The following is an 18,736-nucleotide window of genomic DNA, read 5'->3' as shown; positions in this document are numbered from 1 at the left end:
AAATAAGAATAAAATCAAAGATTCGTTACAGTGTACGCTTCCCTCCTGAGGCACAAACTCGGCAACACCACCGTGTGAGTACTCCAGTCTAACTGGCTAATCCGATGGACAGTGCAGGCTGCTAGTTGCAGGTTGCCTATCTAATAGCTTCGAGGGGTAGTAAAATTTTGATTTTCAATATTTCACGTAATCACCGGCCAGTTTAAAAATTTAAAATGATATCTCAATCTACTCATTACGAGGTGTAATTCTGCGTTGAACGTTTAATAATATGAATCAACTACTATAGTTAGAAACTGTGCATATTTCTTGAGCCAGTTCAATTCACAGCGAGAAAATTAACGAGTCTCTATCCATCCAGTATTTGAGAACAAGACACTTAAGGCCTTCTGGTAAACTTTACACATAATTTCAAACATTTATAAAACTTTTTCTTCTTGACGTATAGTAATTAGCTTCTGTGTTATAATGTGTTAAATAGGGAAACTTTAATTATAACCGTCGGCCGAAGTGGCCGAGCGGTTCTAGGCGCTTCAGTCCGGAACCGCGCGACTGCTACGGTCGCAGGTTCGAATCCTGCCTCGGGCATGGATGTGTATGATGTCCTTAGGTTAGTTAGGTTTAAATAGTTCTAAGTTCTAGGGGACTGATGACCTCAGATGTTAAGTCCCATAGTGCTCAGAGCCATTTTTTTAAATTATAACCACACGTTATATAAAGGAAATTGACCGTCAACGTAAATCAATGCAACGTATTGCGAATACATAAACAGAAAAACCCTTTAATGTATTATTGGCGATGTGAAATGGAACTACCTTATAAAATTAATCGCGAGTAAGGGAGATGACAAACTGAAATTCATTGAAGGAATCCTCAGGTAATGCAGTTCGTCAACAAAGGAAGTAGCTTAAAAAAATGGTTCAAATGGCTCTGAGGTCATCAGTCCCCTAGAACTTAGAACTACTTAAACTCAACTAACCTAAGGACATCACACACGTCCATGCCCGAGACAGGATTCGAACCTGCGACTGTAGCGGTCCCGCGGTTCCAGACTGTAGCGCCTAGAACCGCTCGGCCACTCCGGCCGGCGAGTAGCTTACAAAACACTCGTTCGACCAATACGTGAATATTGCTCGTCGGTATGGGACTGGACCAGATAGGTGTGATGGAGACCTAGAGATAAGATCCAAAGAAGAACAGCACGTTTCTTTACAGATTTAAAGTAAGCGCGAGCGCGTCAAAGAAATGCTCAGCCAACTACAGTGGCAGATAATGCAAGAGAGGCGTTCTGCATCATGTTATGGTCTACCATCAAAGTTCCGATAGGGTGCGTTCATAGAAGAGTCAAGCAATACACTGATTGATCCTGCGTATATCTAGCGATAAGAACACCAAGATAAAATTAGAGAGATTCGAGCTACATTCAGGCTTACCAGCAAGCGTTCTTCCTGAGAACTATGAGCGACTGCAGCAGGAATAAGTCACCTGACATTGGTACCCTTCGCGACACAGCGTAAGGTGGTTTGTGGTGCGTAGATGTAGGCGTTTGAAGCTATTTATTTTACGTGTAAGTTCGATTTTTCAGAGAATCGGGGGTGAGGGTTAACTGGTAGAAGCGAACAAACACTTAATAGTCTGAACTGAGTGGGACGGGAACCCTTCTACTCGTCGGAGCGCGCGCGCTCGGTGAGTGGACGATTTGCCTGCGTGCCGCCCCGGGCCTCGGGATGGCCAGGCCCGGCTGCCGTGACCGGCACTGCCTCCCCCTCCTCCTCCACCCCCTTCCCGGCGCCTCGGGAGACGCAGGAGAACAGCGCTCGGACTGTGGCCGGCACGTCGCTGTCTTCACGGGCGGCCGTGATTTATCCCCGAGCTGGAGGTGAACATGAATCAGGACGGCCGCCGCGGCCGCAACTCATCCCCGGCGACGGGCACAAAGGAAAACTTTATTACCGGCGCGGCCGCCGCTATTCACTCCGCAGCCTCAATGGGCACCGCCCCCCCTCCCCTCCCCCGCTACCCACCCACACCTCCACCCCCACTGAAGCCTCCTTCCACGGCCGTCCTCTCACCGCATCTCTCTGATCCTCCGCTGAGCGTCCTGTCAGCTCAACACTTGTGGTCGTGGCGTCAGGGTGCCCGCTCGATAGAGGCCAGTTGTTGACACAGCCTTTTGCGCTTCAGCTGGTACTTGTTCTCTTCTGACGTCTGCTCGGTGTCGACAACACCAAGTGGTGCACATGTCGTCTCGCATCTAGACCACATTCTCGTAGACAGCATTCGATGTAGACGGCTTAACTATTTCGATTCTTGAAATTTTCCCGGCGTAAAGAGTATTCAATGAAGTTTCGGGACTGCAGCCACGATATTTCGGCTGCCAACCATTAACCATCTCCAGGAGGGTGTTTGTCACTGGAGACTGTTCATTCACATCGCTAACTTTATACCAAAAACTGGCGCGGAGACGCTTGCGCAGAGGCAGCCGGTATATGAGCGACCTATGACAAGTTTATGCTATCTTCGAATACTGCTCCATCTACGCTGCGCAGACGCATCCATAATACTATCTGTCGGAATGCACACTCGTGGAGTTAAAATTCACATGTCAATGTTAATAACATTATCTGTCGTTAGCCCGCATCTCGTGGTCGTGCGGTAGCGTTCTCGCTTCCCACGCCCGGGTTCCCGGGTTCGATTCCCGGCGGGGTCAGGGATTTTCTCTGCCTCGTGATCGCTGGGTGTTGTGTGATGTCCTTAGGTTAGTTAGGTTTAAGTAGTTCTAAGTTCTAGGGGCTGATGAGCATAGATGTTAAGTCCCATAGTGCTCAGACCCATTTGAACCATTTGAACCATCTGTCGTTAGACCTGTCATCAGTCATAAGATGTTTGCTTTCTCAATAAATTTAAGAAAATCAACAGGACCCATGCTTTATACAGTTGAATAGCCGCCAACGCGATTAATAAAATCTTCCGCCAATCATATTTCCACTCAATCCAGCAGCATCTCGACGATGCCAAAATTTCCGTGGCTGAATAATTCATGGAATGTCCTGTAGAGAGACATTGCTCGGCTATGGCTGACTTTTCGGCTGCGAAAGGCGAATGTGGCGCTCATGTACGACGCTTAGGTTCCAGTCCTCTGTAATCCCAAATCATCCTTTGCCAAACCGAGAAGAGCACAAGTCTTTGTAGGTAGACAGAAGATTACTTTGACATAATGCATTTTTTCTCCACAGGACATTCCAGGCATTGTCTCGACAAGATGGAAGCCAAGGTTGCTACAGGTCCGGACGTGGCAGAGGTCGGTATGTCGGTGCTAGACACTGCAGGCTTGCGCGCGTCGACGGCTACTGCTGAACAAAGACGAGGAAGCATTACTTATGGACCAAGACGCAAAAACAACCAATAATAATAATAATAATAATAATAATAATGCTAACCACAGACAAAGATGTGTAAAGGTGTACTTATCTTTCCGTTTCTTCCTGATCTGCAGGGCTGTGTTGGATTGCGACTGCTGTTGACGCTTCATGGTTCTTCTTCTCCTGTTGCTACTGATGGTTGACTGAGTGAGACTGAGGTCCCAGAGCTGCTGAGCCTGCCCTATACCCCCCTCCAATGATTTTACCAGATACTGCCATTCTACTGGTTGAAGTCTAACATATGACTGGATTAAGGGTTACTATTGGTCCCTGTCATTTTTCCCGCAGACCGCCATCTTGGAAGGGACGACAATTCCCTCTAGTAGTGCTGCTGTGTACTAGGTCAGTTGGACTCCATACCTCATGGTGAACACACTGGATGGAGCTACTGTGTATGACAACTCCCATTGTTGAAATTAATACAGCTTGCAAAATAAAGACTTACACCCATCCTGTCCAGCAGCCGAGCACAGGCTGAGTCCTTTTCCCACCAATTCCAAGGAAGAGGTGGCAGTCGGATGAGTTAGGTTAGTGGAGGTAGCCCAAGTGAACTTTTTTCCCGCCATTTTCTTAGGTTAGTGGAGGTAGCCCAAGTGTCCTATCTTCCCCACCAAAATCTGAGCTTTCCGCCATTTTCTTGAGGAGGGGGGAGGGGAGGGGGTTAGGTTAGTAGAGGTAGCCAAGTTGACCTGTTTTCTCGCCAAAATTTGAACTTCTCGTCATGATGTCATTGCGACGTTGCCTTATCTATAGCCACCATCTTGGATCCGCCATCGTGAATAAATTTGGGAACATTGCTATGTGGGGTGGTGGCGGCTTTGTCCTACTACTCTAACGTACTATTTGCGTTTTTGTAAACTTTTTTCACATGTAATTGTGAGAAAAAACAACTATGCACTCTATTCGTTTATTGTGGTGATATAGAAAAACGAGTTTGGTCTGTTGGTAATATCCATTGTACGCGTAGTCATGCACTACTGAATTAACAACCATTGTTGGCAGCGTTTCATGAATGTGGAATACAACGATAAGATTTTCGCGTTATCAAGCTACATACTCACATTTCATTAGACAAAGATATAAATGTAATGAAATTGTGGCAATAGTTAAGTACAACTTGTTATTCCAGTATAATTGGCGACTAGAACACTGATACCAAATTTGTTACGTTTCCCTGAAATTAGGTTGACATTAGCACAAGAAAAGCTGGAAGTGCATCAGTAATATCTTCAACAGTGAAACCGGCAACTTAGCTGGAACAAGAACGGCAAAATCTGACATTTGTCGGAAGTGTATGAAACCAAAGGATTTTAAAAACGGCTTGTGTCTGTGATATGTTTTCCGTTACATAAAACGTACTGGTTTCTGTTTAGAATGAACTGTTTCATAGGTCATTACCGTAAACAACTATTTTGAGGTAATAGTTCGATTACGGCAGGAGTTGTGAAACGTAATTATTTGTTGTTGAGTGCGTCCTCAGTATCTTTCTTCGTATGTTGCAATTTATGTCCTCTTCTGCTATAAAATTACCAGTATCCGCCTGTCAACACTATATTTATACTCTGCAAACCACTGTGAAGCTGCACGGATTAGTTTACTTTCCACTTTGTTACCATTCCATTCATATACGAAGCGTGGTAAGAGTGACGTCTCAGATGCCTCTGTGGGTGCTATAATCAGTCAAATATTCTGTACACAGTCCTTGTGGGGGCGATACGTAGGATGTTGTAGTATATACCTAGATTCCTCAATACTGATCGGACTCTGTCAAATAGAATTGTTTCTTTTCGTTTCACATTCGTCACTATGATGCCTGTACGTCATTTCATGGGCTTTTAACTTGTTACCCTCTAGCCTCCATTGTACCACTCTCAAGAAAATCATCTTCTACTTCGTGCACCCTTAATCAATCGACTCTCAGAATAAGGCTGGTACGTAGAGGTGGTACAACTATATAATTTTCCTCACACTCATATTGTTGCGTTGTGAATCTCTGCAGTTTCTGACCCAGCAGTGGTTGATTTGTTGCGTGCTGTACTTCATATTATCACCCCAAGTACTGAAGACATTAGTAATTAGGCCATTCTACTTGGTTTTGAAACATACCAGCACATACTGTGCTAATACTTCTGGCGCTGTGTGCTTGCGAAAATCCCCATTCTAAAAATCTCAACCATGCAAGGCCTGGTGAAAACATTAACCACGAACAGTACTACTGTATTCTGATCTCTGTTCTGTCTTTCACAAGGAAGAGCAACTTTAATCACTGACATACGCCGATGGCGGGTAAGTGTACGAAGTTACATTGGCATCCAACCGTACATCAGCCAGAAAATTATGACCACCGAACAAGTTTCGATTTAAACCCGCCCAGGCGATAGCAGCGTCACCTGACGCGGAATGACTGCTAGTCAGACACACGCACGGGCGTATAGTATCAATGAGCGTTCTGCCCGTTTGTAGATTGGGCAAGGCGCGCGATCTATCTGAGTTTGAACGAGGGCAGATTGTGATGGGCTGGGAGCTCGGCATGAGCATTTCGGAAACCGCACGTATTCCAGGTGTTGGAGGAGTGCTGTGGTGCGTGTCTTCAACACGTGGCGAAACCATGGTGAAACCAAGTCCACACTTCGTGTGATTGGGCGTTTAATGAAATTAAATAAAAAAAAATATTTACCCTTTTTTTATTGGTTTTTGTTATTTTTATCTTTCTTTCAGTCAGTACGAACTTTGTTGTAGAACCTCTTATTTACGTGTGGTAATAAAAATTCATTTAGACAGAATTAAGTACATTTAAAATTACGTGAACTTAGTCAACCCTCTCATGCTGATAAATTCATATTAACTGATTAAGAATATTGAGTTGAGAATTAAATCTTTTACATAATTCGGCCTTGGCACACATTTTCTAAATGCAGTGTTTTTTTTTTTAATATTTACTGAATTCTTTCCCGGCGTTAGCTATGGAACACAAGACTGTCTCTATTAGCAGACAATGGTTAAATATTGCCAAGCCGACGTTTAATTATCATTGATAAATCACACTTCACTATACATTTAAGTTATTTGGAAGAACCAACAAATTGTTAAATTTCAACGTTAACTATCCGCCTATGAATGCACAAATGTGAAACTAGTAATAAATTCCGTCAGTCTCAGGATCGCTGTAAAAGAAAAACATTTTCTTAATTCACTGCTGATTTTTATCTGCTCCCGATTTACGGGTTTGGTTAATTTTTCTTAGCGGAACAATTTTTTAAATGTGCCGCCGCTGCAAATCGTTCGGTCGCGGCACAGCCCAGCAACACCAGCGATAATTGCTAAAAATGCTGAAAATTCTTTAAAGAAATATTATAGATGACATGGGCAAGCTAATTTACATTAGTAATACGCACTTTTGATAAATTATAATGTATTTAGACCACAACAATAATTCAACTTACATTAGTTTGTAATTTCTCCTCTAATGGCGGCTAAATCTAGATACAGACAGATGAAGTCTACCCATTCATAAAATGCTACGTCACAGGTTCCTCTCTCTCTCTCAGCTATCGAGGAAGAAGACAAAGAATGCACACTATATATTCCTATTTATACTAAAATGTAGACTTTCACGGCCGGAAATATCATGTCCATTATAATTATCCGGGCTGTTATGCCGTGGTCGGTTGACGAATTCTGTGTCGATTCCCAACGTTTCGAGGAGACGCAAGTACTAGCGGCCACAAGCGGATATTACGAAAGGCTCTACAGGGAGGCAATCGAAATCGCTAAACACCCTAATAATTTCAACCGTAACGAGGAGGGTGTGAAATTAAACGGCATATGGATGCCGGTGTTAAAGAAGATGTGTACCACCCGCCCACTGCTGGGTGATGGCAACGGCGATCGACGGCGACGGACAGCGGCCAATTGCACTGACGTTTTCAAAACACGTGACGTCACGCCGCGGCATGGGAGCGCGCGGACACGGAATTTAGCGGCAGTCAGTAGCGAGCCAGTGGGTGTGTTGGACCTTCCATTGAGCTACGGACCCCCTTGAAGATGTCTCCCGCAGTCGGAGACGAAACGTTGGGAATCGACACAGAATTCGTCAACCGACCACGGCATAACAGCCCGGACAATTATAATGGACATTCCTATTTATATCACTATCAACCGTTAATGTCTCTTTGCAATCTGCGGCTGTATTTTACATTTTTGTTATCGCAGATATTGACACATTTCGTAATTACATTATGGGTATAGAAATATTACAATCATAAATACATCGAGAATATTACTACAGAAAATATTACAATAATAACGAATGTCCTTTACACAAAATTAAATAATATTTTTTGTTAAATAATTACAGTATATACAAATCGCTTCATAGCGGCGTATATAGTACAATTAAATTTTAGTTTATTAATAGTGTGTGTGCTGCCAGGGAACGTTACAGGGGCCGGCCGAAGTGGCCGTGTGGTTAAAGGCGCTGCAGTCTGGAACCGCAGGACCGCTACGGTCGCAGGTTCGAATCCTGCCTCGGGCATGGATGTTTGTGATGTCCTTAGGTTAGTTAGGTTTAATTAGTTCTAAGTTCTAGGCGACTGATGACCTCAGAAGTTAAGTCCCATAGTGCTCAGAGCCATTTGAACCATTTTTTGAACGTTACAGGCGGCAACACCTCAGTACAGATGTCGGGCGCCGAAGGTTGGGCAGATTGGTAAAATAGGATAGACGGTGAAATATAGCGAAACTAACATCAAACATCAATGCTGGGAGGAGCACATGTGTGTCTGAATACACTTCCAACGATGCGCCTCCATAGCCGACGACCCATGAGTGTGTCAATATTAACACGGCATCGGCAATTACGGCTGAAATGCGCACGTCACCATCGGCACTGAACAGTGGTGGGAGGGCACGAATCCGTTCCAGGGGAACCGCTTGTTGACACCTGTTCCGCGGGACGGAGGCAAGCTGGCGGCGACTCCATTATGCTGTGGGGAACATTCACGTGGCCATCCATGGGTCCAGCGGACCGCGTACAACGCACCATGACGACCAAAGCGGTTAGTTGCAGACCATGTTCACCCCTTCATGAGGATCAGGTTTCCTTACTGCAGAGGATTTTTCAGCAAGGTAATGCGCCGTGTCACAATGGAGTGTTTTGATGAACACAGACGCGAGTTCCAGTTGATACGCTGGCCCTCAAACCTGCCACATCTGAACCCGATAGAATACATCTGGGATGTAATTGAATGTGGCTTCAGAGCCATCGCCCCCCTCCCCGGAATTTACGAGAATTAGGTAACTTGGGTGAGCAGATGTGGTCCCAGTTTCCTCCAGCGACCGGCTATCAGGTAGGTGGTCGTAATATTCTGGATGATCAGTGTAACTTCTCGGTACTTCACCTTATGTACCAAACAGTGCATATATCGTGGTCTGAAGCTATCAGTATTTACCACTGTGATTTGGAGTCTACTGAACAAATATCGATTAACTCACTACTCTTCACTGGATCGTCTTAATACAGATTGCGGTCTCAGTGACTTTCAATAAAATCGTCGATCTTGGCGTCTCTTCTCGTACACGGGGCTAGTATAAGCAGTGAATACTTCTCGGTCATATGAAGATTCTTTGGGCAATATTTTTGTGTAAAAATGGTTCCTCCAAATCGCTGTAATTTTTATAACTTTCTAAAGCCTTGCCATCCACTCAACACGTTTCACTTAATGTATCAAACGGGGAAATATATTGCCATGCTTTAGTTTTATTGCTTTGGAAATACGTTCCAGAAGTGACTGGCGAATATGACTGAATGTACGCTTCTTGTTGAAACTGGCACACACTACAATGATTGTCTAATTTCAGTATCTTTATTACTTCAAATACTGCACTTACATAGCCACGTAATTTTTTCATGACGTCTTATTTCATTGAGTATTTCTCGCATTACCTCGCCATGTCCCGTACTTCAGAGATCTTTCCGTCCAAAATGCTGCATTGGTTTTCTTTTGAATGTAATTAGTGTCTCGTACAGGTCTTTTTAACATCTTTCCACGGTCTCACTTTCACTTCTCTGGTCTAATACGCAGCTATCCTTGACTCTTTTGCATAATTCATAATGACATGTGACAGCTATTTTGCTTTTCTTAGTTTGTGGTTACTTTTGCATGAATGATTCATGCCATGCATTTCTAAATTCATGGATGCTTTTCACGAGTTATGCATCTACATCTACATGGATACTCTGCAAAGCACATTTAAGTGCCTGGCAGAGGGTTCATCGAACCACCTTCACAATTCTCTATTATTCCAATCTCGTATAGCGCGCGGAAAAAACGAACACTTATATCTTTCCGCACGAGGTCTGATTTCCGTTATTTTATCTTGGTGATCGTTCCTCCCTATGTAAGTCGGTGTCAACAAAATATTTTTGCATTCGGAGGAGAAAGTTGGTGATTGGAATTTCGTGAGAAGATTCCGTCGCAACGAAAAATGCCTTTCTTTTAATGATTTCCAGCCCAAATCCTGTATCATTTCTGTGACACTCTCTCCCATATTTCGCGATAATACAAAACGTTCTGCATTTCTTTGAACTTTTTCGATGTACTCCGTCAGTCCTATCTGGTAAGGATCCCACACCGCGCAGTAATATTCTGAAAGAGGACGGACAACCGTAGAGTAGGCAGTCTCCTTAGTAGGCCTGTTACATTTTCTAAATGTCCTGCCAATAAAACGCAGTTGTTATTATGCAGTCCGTTCTCATTATTTATTCTTTCCTAATACACACTGGCAGTACAAGATTTTTAATTGTTGTCTGGGACAAAGGACAACATCGCCACGCCATTTTGCATACGTCCATCACTTAGGATGCATGATTGAAGATACTCTGTACCCTTGCTAGTCATTCCCTTTCGTGTTCCAATCGCAGCTGAGGTGAGGTGGGAAACGACTGTCTGAAGGAATATGCTTCCGCACTATCCCTGATTTGTCTTAGTTTGTCCTTGCGGTATGTTTGTGGTAGTACGATCCTTGTGAAGTCTGTCGAAAATGCGGATTGTCTACACTTTCTGAAGAGTATTTGAGTTCTTGCAGCATTTCCGTAACACTCGCGTGTCGATCTAACCTACTAGTAATAAACCTAGCAACGGGCCTCCGAGTTGATTCAGGGTCTTTCTTTTTTACCCAACCTGTGGGGATCCCAGACATTCAAGTAGTGCCCAAAGAAAGGGTCACATAAGTGTTCTGTGCGTGGTCTCGCTTATAAATGAACTGCACGTTCCTAGAATTCTCCCAACAAACTGAAGTCGACCGTTCGCCTTCCCTATAACTCGTCCTATTTCACATCTCTTGGATGTCAAATCGAACTGGCTGTGTCAAGCAGCCCACCACTAACACTTACTCGAATATAACATGGCTGTTCTTCCTCTTCATGAGCATGAAGATACATGTGTGCGCCGTGCGGGGTAGCCGAGCGGTCTGGGGCGTTTTCTCAAGGTCCGCGCAGCTTCCCCGTCGGAGGTTCGAGTCCTCCCTCGGGCATGGGTGTGTGTGTGTGTCGTCCTTGGCGTAAGTTAGTTTAAGTAGTGTGTAAGCTTAGGGACCGATGACCTCAGCAGTTCGGTCCCATAAGACTTTACCACAGATTTCCATTTTACGTGTGTGCTCGTGAAACCACGTCGCTCGGCTTAAGAGCAACTTGGACCCGCACACAGGCGCGTGCGGTTGGTGATGCGACCTGACGTTTCTCGACTGTTGATGCAGCCTGCGTTTACCTGCGAGCGGACGGGAGGTAACCCGCGGCGGGAATCCGCTGCGGACGGCATGGGAGGGACACACGCCTGCCGAATATGGAGTTGCGACCAATCGGGCTGGCAGTTTGGCGTTAGTTTAACGACGTGCTGTTGGTTTAGGAGAATTACCCCGGGTCGTTACCTGGCGGGTGCCCGCGGCCTATCCATATGCATGAGCGCTGGCGGCGGCGGCGGCGGCGGCGGCGGCGGCGGCGCTGGCCACGTGATTCATGCGGACCCGCTGGCACTCCCTGGCGCGGCGGGCGCCGGCGCCGATCCTGGACCCCCTCCTCTCTAGCGGAAGACACATCTTACTAGAAACCCGTCCGCGGCCGCTTTGCGAAAGAAGCGGCGACACTTCCCGCGCAACCCACCCACCATTTTGCACAACAATGGGCGGGCATACAGCGCAAGCTGTGGCTGCTCTGTTCGGGCGATGGGACTGGGAAGTACTGTACCACCCACCATACTCCACGGACTTAAGTTCACAATGGCTCTGAGCACTATGGGACTTAACTTCTGAGGTCATCAGTCCCCTAAAACTTAGAACTACTTAAACCTAACTAACCTAAAGATATCACACACATCCATGCCCGAGGCAGGGTTCGAACCCGGACTTAAGTCCTTGTGACTTTGATGTGATTCCGAATAAGAAGGAATACTACGCCTTCCACATAGCAATTACGGGTTCTACACATCGCTGGTGACTACTTTGAAGGGCAGTAACAAGTGCAAACATGTAACCTCTTTTGCGTCGGTTGTGAATAAATAGTTGCCACTATTTAAGTTCCAACCCTCATATCTAGGAGTAACCTTGCTAAGCGCTACGAAATGAAACGAGCACATACGGCCAGTAGTAGGTAAGGCTAAATGGTCGATTTCAGTTTTTTGAGAGAGAAACATGTGTTTTGTTTTGTTTTCTAGTAGGCGCAAAAACTACTAGGGTCATACGCGCCCATGTCAGGACTGTAGAACACGAAGACAAAAAGAGGAGTTAAAATCGACAACACGTTAATCCCAGTCAACGGATGAGAGACAGCTGAAAAAAAGGACGTGGAGAAAGGTCTATAAAATACGCCATAGAGAAACGGAGGTTCAAAAATTGTTCAAATGGCTCTGAGCACTGTAGGACTTAACATCTGAGGTCATTAGTCCACTAGAACTTAGAACTACTTAAACCTAACTAACCTAAGGACATCACACACATACATGCCCGAGGCAGGATTCGAATCTGCGACGTAGCGGTCGCGCGGTTCCGGACTGAAGCGCCTAGAACCGCTCGGTCACAACGGCCTACTAAAAAGTAAAACGCTGTCGACAGGCTGCTCATCGTTCGCTAAAATGGCCGGTAACTCAGACGGCAAACACAAAGCAGAACGTAAGTCGTTGGAAGAAAGGACACTCCATCAGGAAATGTCGGACCGTCAAACGTTAAGGGCAATGAGCTCAAAGTGGTGGGGGAGCACCGCTTAATAAATGGCGATGGCTAAAAGAAGAGTACCGATATGCAAACTAGCTAAAATGATCTCAAGGCGAGAGGGCCGAGAGCAGGTCGTCCAAGCCGCTGGGAGCGGCTTAATAGCTCGGAGCTTGTTCTCATGAAAGGAGGACCAGTGGTGATGCCAAAGTGGCACACCACCTGCTGACAGGCGGCAACACAGAGGTCATCGGAGGGAGTGTAAGAACTAGCAAGCCGAGGTACGAGGACTGCAGCCATGGCAGCAGCGTCAGCGGCCTCGTTTCATCTCAGACCGACGTGACCACGAACCCACATAAACATCACAATGACTCCATCAAGAATAAGCAAGTGAGAGCTTTCTTGAATGCGTTGCACTAAGGGATGGATGGTGTACAGTACACAGGGGCTTTGAAGGGCACTGAGAGAGTCGGAGTAGATGACGCAACTAAAAAGCCTATGTCGCCGGATGTATTGCGTGGCCTGATAGAGGACGAAGAACTCTGCTGTAAATATCAGCAGCGTCCCGGAAGCCGGTTCCGAAAAACGTCGGTACCAATGACAAAGGCAAACTCGACAACACGGACTCTCCGAGAGCTATCAGTCCAAACAAAGTTACTGTCGCGAAGTTTCGTGCGAAAGTCGTGAAACTGCAGCCGACAGAGCGAGGCAGGAGTAGTGTCCTCAGCAAGCGAATGAAGGCCAAGGTGAACACAGACGCTCAGGAAGCCAAGGTGGTGAAGGGTCACAGCCATCGGGAATGTGGCAGGTAGCGTGAAGTTAACAAGAGCCGAAAGCGAACTCGAGTAGGTAACAGAGAAGAGGAAAGAATGTGTAGCCAGTGAATAAAGGAGACGGTGTATAGAACACTAGTCCGACCCTTTCGCAAGTACTGTTCAAGCACTTGGGATCGCCAGCAGGTCGAATTATAGGAAAACATCACAGAAATTCAGAGCGAGCTGCCATATTCATTACCGGCAGGTTGGAACAACACGTGAGCATCACAGAAACGCTTGGAACTCAAATGGTAATCTGTGGAGGGGAGACGACGTCCTTTTCTGGCAACTCAGTTGAGAACGTTTACAGAACCGACATTTGCGGTTATGTCGACATACATTTCGCATAAGGCCGTGAGGACAAGGTAATTAGGGCTCATACAGAGGCATTCAGACAGTTGTTTTTCCTTCCCTCAGTTTTCATGTGAAGCAGGATATAAAATGACCAGTAGTGGTACAAGGTGCAGAAAAAGAGGGTTACGGACGGAAAAGATCCACCGTGGTTTAACAGCGCAATTCGGAGAATGCTCAGGAAGCAAAGGCAGTTGCACTCGCGGTACAAGAAACATCGGGGAATGAGGACAGGCAAAAGTTAGTAGAGATTGGTGCAGCTGTAAAAAGAGCGATGCGCGAAGCATTCAACCACTACCACCGTCATACCTTAGCAAAAATTCTTGCTGAAAACCCAAGGAAATTCTGGTCTTACGTAAAATCGGTAAGCGGGACGAAGGCTTCCATCCAGTCACTCACTGATCAGTCTGGCCTGGCAACGGAAGACATCAAAAAGAAAGCTGAAATTTTAAATTTAGCATTTGAGAAATCTTTCAAGCAGGAGGATCGTACAAACATAGCGCCGTTTGAGTCTCGTACAGATTCCCGTATGGAGGACATAGTGATAGACATCCTTGCGGTTGTGAAGCAGCTGAATGGGTTGAAAATAAATAAATCGCCAGGTCCTGATGGGATTTCAATTCGGTTTTACAGAGAGTACTCTACTGCATTGGCTCCTTACTTAGCTTGCATTTATCGCGAATCTCTTGCCCAACGTAAGGTCCCGAGCGACTGGAAAATAGCGCAGGTGACGCTGCATATAAAAGGGGGTAGAAGGACCGATCCTCAAAATTACAGACCAATATCCTTAACATCGGTTTGTTGCAGGATTCTCGAACATATTCTCAGTTCGAATATAATGAATTTCCTTGAGACAGATAAGTTGCTGTCCATGCATCAGCACGGCTTTAGAAAGCATTGCTCCTGCGAAACGCAACTAGCCCTTTTTTCACATGGTATCTTGCGAACCATGGATGAAGGGTATCACATGGATGCCATGTTCCTTGACTTCCGGAAAGCGTTTGACTCGATGCCCCACTGCAGACTCCTAACTAAGGTACGAACATATGTGATCGGTTCCCAAATATGTGAGTGGCTCGAAGACTTCTTAAGTAATAGAACCCAGTAGGTTGTCCTCCATTAGTAGTGTAGCGCTTCACACAGTCACGTCGATTAAATATTTGGGCGTAACAATGCAGAGCGATATGAAGTGGGACAAGCATGTAATGGCAGTTGTGGGGAAGGCGGATAGTCGTCTTCGGTTCATTGGTAGAATTTTGGGAAGATGTGGTTCATCTGTAAAGGAAACCGCTAATAAAACGCTAATACGACGTATTCTTGAGTACTGCTCGAGCGTTTGGGATCCCTATCAGGTCAGAGGGAGGACATAGAAGCAATTCAGACGCGGGCTGCTAGATTTGTTACTGGTAGGTTTGATCATCACGCGAGTGTTACGGAAATGCTTCAGGAACTCGGGTGGGAGTGTCTGGAGGAAAGGAGGCGTTCTTTTCGTGAATCGCTAGTGAGGAAATTTAGAGAACCAGCATTTGAGGCTGACTGCAGTACAATTTTACTGCTGCCAACTTATATCTCGCGGAAAGACCACAAAGATAAGATAAGAGAGATTAGGGCTCGTACAGAGGCATATAGGCAGTCATTTTTCCCTCGTTCTGTTTGGGAGTGGAACAGGGAGAGAAGATGCTAGTTGTGGTACGAGGTACCTTCTGACACGCACCGTTTGGTGGATTGCGAAGTATGTATGTAGATGTACATGTAGAAGGTACCCTCCACCTGCACCATATGGTTGCCTGCAGAGTTTGCCTGCCGTTACTGTTGATGATGCATAGTGAAGTGTGTCCATCTATGGCTGTTGGTTGGTTGGTTGGTTGATTTGAGGCCAGAGGACCAAACAGCTAGGTCATCGGTTCCACAGGATTAGGGAAGGTTGGGAAAGGAAGTCGGCCGTGCCCTGTCAAAGGAACCATCCCGGCATTTGGCTGAAGCGATTTAAGGAAATGACGGATGGAAATGACTCCCGAATGCGAGTCCAGTGTGCTAAACACCGCGTCACGTCGCTCGGTGTGTCCATCTATGGCACATCTGTTAAAAAACTTACTGGCAGATTAAAACTGTGTGCCCGACCGAGACTCGAACTCGGGACCTTTGTCTTTCGCGGGCAAGTGCTCTATCATCTGAACTACCCATGCACGAGTCACGCCCCGTCCTCACAGCTTTACTTCTGCCAGTACCTCGTCTCCTACTTTCCAAACTTTACAGAAGCTCTCCTGCGAACCCTGCAGAGACGAGGTACTGGCAGAAGTAAAGCCGTGAGGACGGGGGGGTGAGTCGTGCTTGGGTAGCTCAGTTGGTAGAGCACTTGCCCGCGAAAGGCAAAGCCCCCTAGTTCGAGTCTCGGTCCGGCACACAGTTTTAATCTGCCAAGAAGTTTCTTAACAGCGCACACTCCGCTGCAGAGTGAAAATCTCATTCTGCCTGTGGCACATCTGTTACCGATGCTGGTGGTGGTGTAACACTCTGGCAGGACGGAGCTGACTAAATGTTTGTGTCGGTGTGAGCTTACTGTGTGTTTGTAGGACGGGTGCAGACGATTTAACGGCGCCGCACTCCCACGCGGCCTTATCTCGCGGCGGCTGCGCCTCGGGCTACGCAGGTAGCAGCAGCGGGCAGCCGAGCTCAGCTCGCGCGGCTGTTGACACACGGCAGGCAGGCAGGCACAGTCACTGCTCAAATAAAGGCGGCACTGAGGCCGCGGTGGCGCCGCCGCGCTGAGGCGCGGGCCCCGGCCGCACCCACCACGGCGAGGACCGGACCGGACAGCAAGGCGAGGGGAGCGGCCGAGCGGGCGAGCGGCCGGCCCGGCCTCATCCACGGGCGCCGGCCGCAGAGCGCCTTTGTCTCGCGTCGCGGCGCCGCCTCCGGCCGGACCGACACGTGCGCAACAGAGTTAACGAACCGCCAGCCTGACCTTCAGCTACTGCCTCTAAGCGGCTGCGGCTCCAAAACAGCGGGTACCAGCAACAAAACTCACACACCAACTGCGAGGACACCACCATATTGACCGAGCGAAGTGGCTCAGTGGTTAGCACACTGGACTCGCATTCGGGAGGACGACGGTTCAATCCCGCGTCCGGCCATCCTGATTTAGGTTTTCCGTGATTTCCCTAAATCGCTTCAGGCAAATGCCGGGATGGTTCCTTTGAAAGGGCACGGCCGACTTCCTTCCCCATCCTTGTCTAATCTGATGAGACCGATGACCTCGCAGTTTGCTCTCTTCCCCCGAAATCAACCCCAACCCTACCACCATATTGGAATCTTGAGCTCAGTTACCGTGTTTTTTTCCTTTATCGAATTTCGATTCCCCCTAAGGGGGCGGGATGGCAGCAGCTTAGTACGCTGCTCTTCAGCCTACAGACTTTTTAAAACGTGAGAAGAAGATAAGAAACAATAAAAGCAGGCGATAAAACGGTGACTTAAATTGTAAAACGGCGGAAAATTGTAGGAAGTTAAAACATAAAACATAGGGTTGGCAATGCCAATAAAATACACAGGAAGCAGACAGGTAAAATAGTGGGCAGACAATTAAAAAACATGGCGACAGTCTGGTTTCTGTTCGCAAGAGATATGAAAATCACATCCAGCTATAGTATGATTTCCGTTCGCAACACTTCGGAAAAGACACAACACTGAACACTCACTGTAAACACTGCACTAAAATGTCGGCACAAAGATGACACACCATAGCCAAGGGCAGTTGGGGGGGGGGGGGTGACCTGGACAGATGAGGGGGAAAACAAGGAGAGGAAAAACGAAAGGGGGGGGAACCAAAGGAGGTAGAGGACTCATAGGGGGTGGGGGGGCGGGGCAGGGCAGACGCGAGAGGGAATGGGAAAAGGCAGAGGAGGGAAATGCAAAAGCACTCGGTGGAGAGAAGGGGGGCAGAGAGATTCTAGGCGGAGAAAAAAGAGGATGGAAGGCTGGGGAGAGGGAGCCCAGGAAGGGACGGAGGAAAGGAAGGGGGGGGGGGGGTGAGGATCAGAGTTGATAGAAGGGATAAATGAAGGGAGAGAGGGCATCATCCAGGAGGGGGAGTTGATGGAAGCCACCTTGGGAAAGTTGATGACGGGTGTAGAGATGGAGGGTAGGGGGCACACAACAGTGAAGACCTGGCAGGGGGCGGGGATGGGAGAGGAGAGGAGCAACCAGGGGGTGAGGGGGATCAAGGCGGTGGGAGCTGTAGAGTATGCGGACATGTTCGATGAATAGGAGCAGATGGGGGAAAGGAATCAGGTCGTAGAGGATGATCTGCGCAGGGGATGAGAGGCGTATACAGAAGGTGAGGCGGAGTGCATGAAGCTCAAGGATCTGGAGGGACTTACAGAACTTTGGGGGGGGGGGGGCAGATATCCAGGCGGGACGCTCAGTTACCGTGTTTGCCGAAAATAACATGAATTAAGGATGGGGACATTTTCTTCCAAGTACACAATTTTGTTTTGCTTTAATACCCAAATATGTTTCACCAAAGTTGTGGCATCCTTACTGGGATTTTTCCTTATATTTTTCTGATTATAGAAGGTGCTCCATTAATCGTCACTGGGCCAAATATCTCACGAAATAAGCCTCAGTTATAAGACTGGAATCGTGATTTCCTGTCAGAGAGGTCACAGTTCGCAGTAACTGACGTAAAGTCATCGAGTAAAAGACAAGTGATTTCTGGCGTTCCCCAAGGTAGTGTTATAGGCCCTTTTCTGTTCCTTACCTTGTCCATTGATCGTGACTGGGCCAAATATCTATCGAAATAAGCGTCAAACGAAAAAACTGCAAAGAACGAAACTCGTCTAGCTTGTAGAGGGAAACCAGATAGCGCTATGGTTGGCCCGCTAGATGGCGCTGCCATAGGTCAAACGGATATCAACTGCGTTTTTTTAAAATAGGAACCCCCATTTTTTA

The 18,736-nt window shown here is 46.9% G+C and overlaps 1 protein-coding gene across 1 annotated transcript; it reads left to right on the top strand.

The window, feature by feature from the left end:
* Positions 1–1,885: 1,885 nt before the first annotated feature.
* Positions 1,886–11,504, top strand: LOC124596354 (homeobox protein Hox-B3-like). The gene is made up of 2 exons (XM_047135463.1): positions 1,886–2,103; positions 11,327–11,504. Exons 1-2 carry the CDS (start codon positions 1,886–1,888, stop codon positions 11,502–11,504), a joined length of 396 nt encoding a protein of 131 aa, XP_046991419.1.
* Positions 11,505–18,736: the final 7,232 nt, after the last annotated feature.

This window comes from Schistocerca americana, chromosome 1, assembly GCF_021461395.2.
Source record: "Schistocerca americana isolate TAMUIC-IGC-003095 chromosome 1, iqSchAmer2.1, whole genome shotgun sequence".
Taxonomy (NCBI): Eukaryota; Metazoa; Arthropoda; class Insecta; order Orthoptera; family Acrididae; genus Schistocerca; species Schistocerca americana.
Note: the sequence above shows the minus strand (reverse complement) of the source record. Positions and strands in the feature narration are given on the sequence as shown.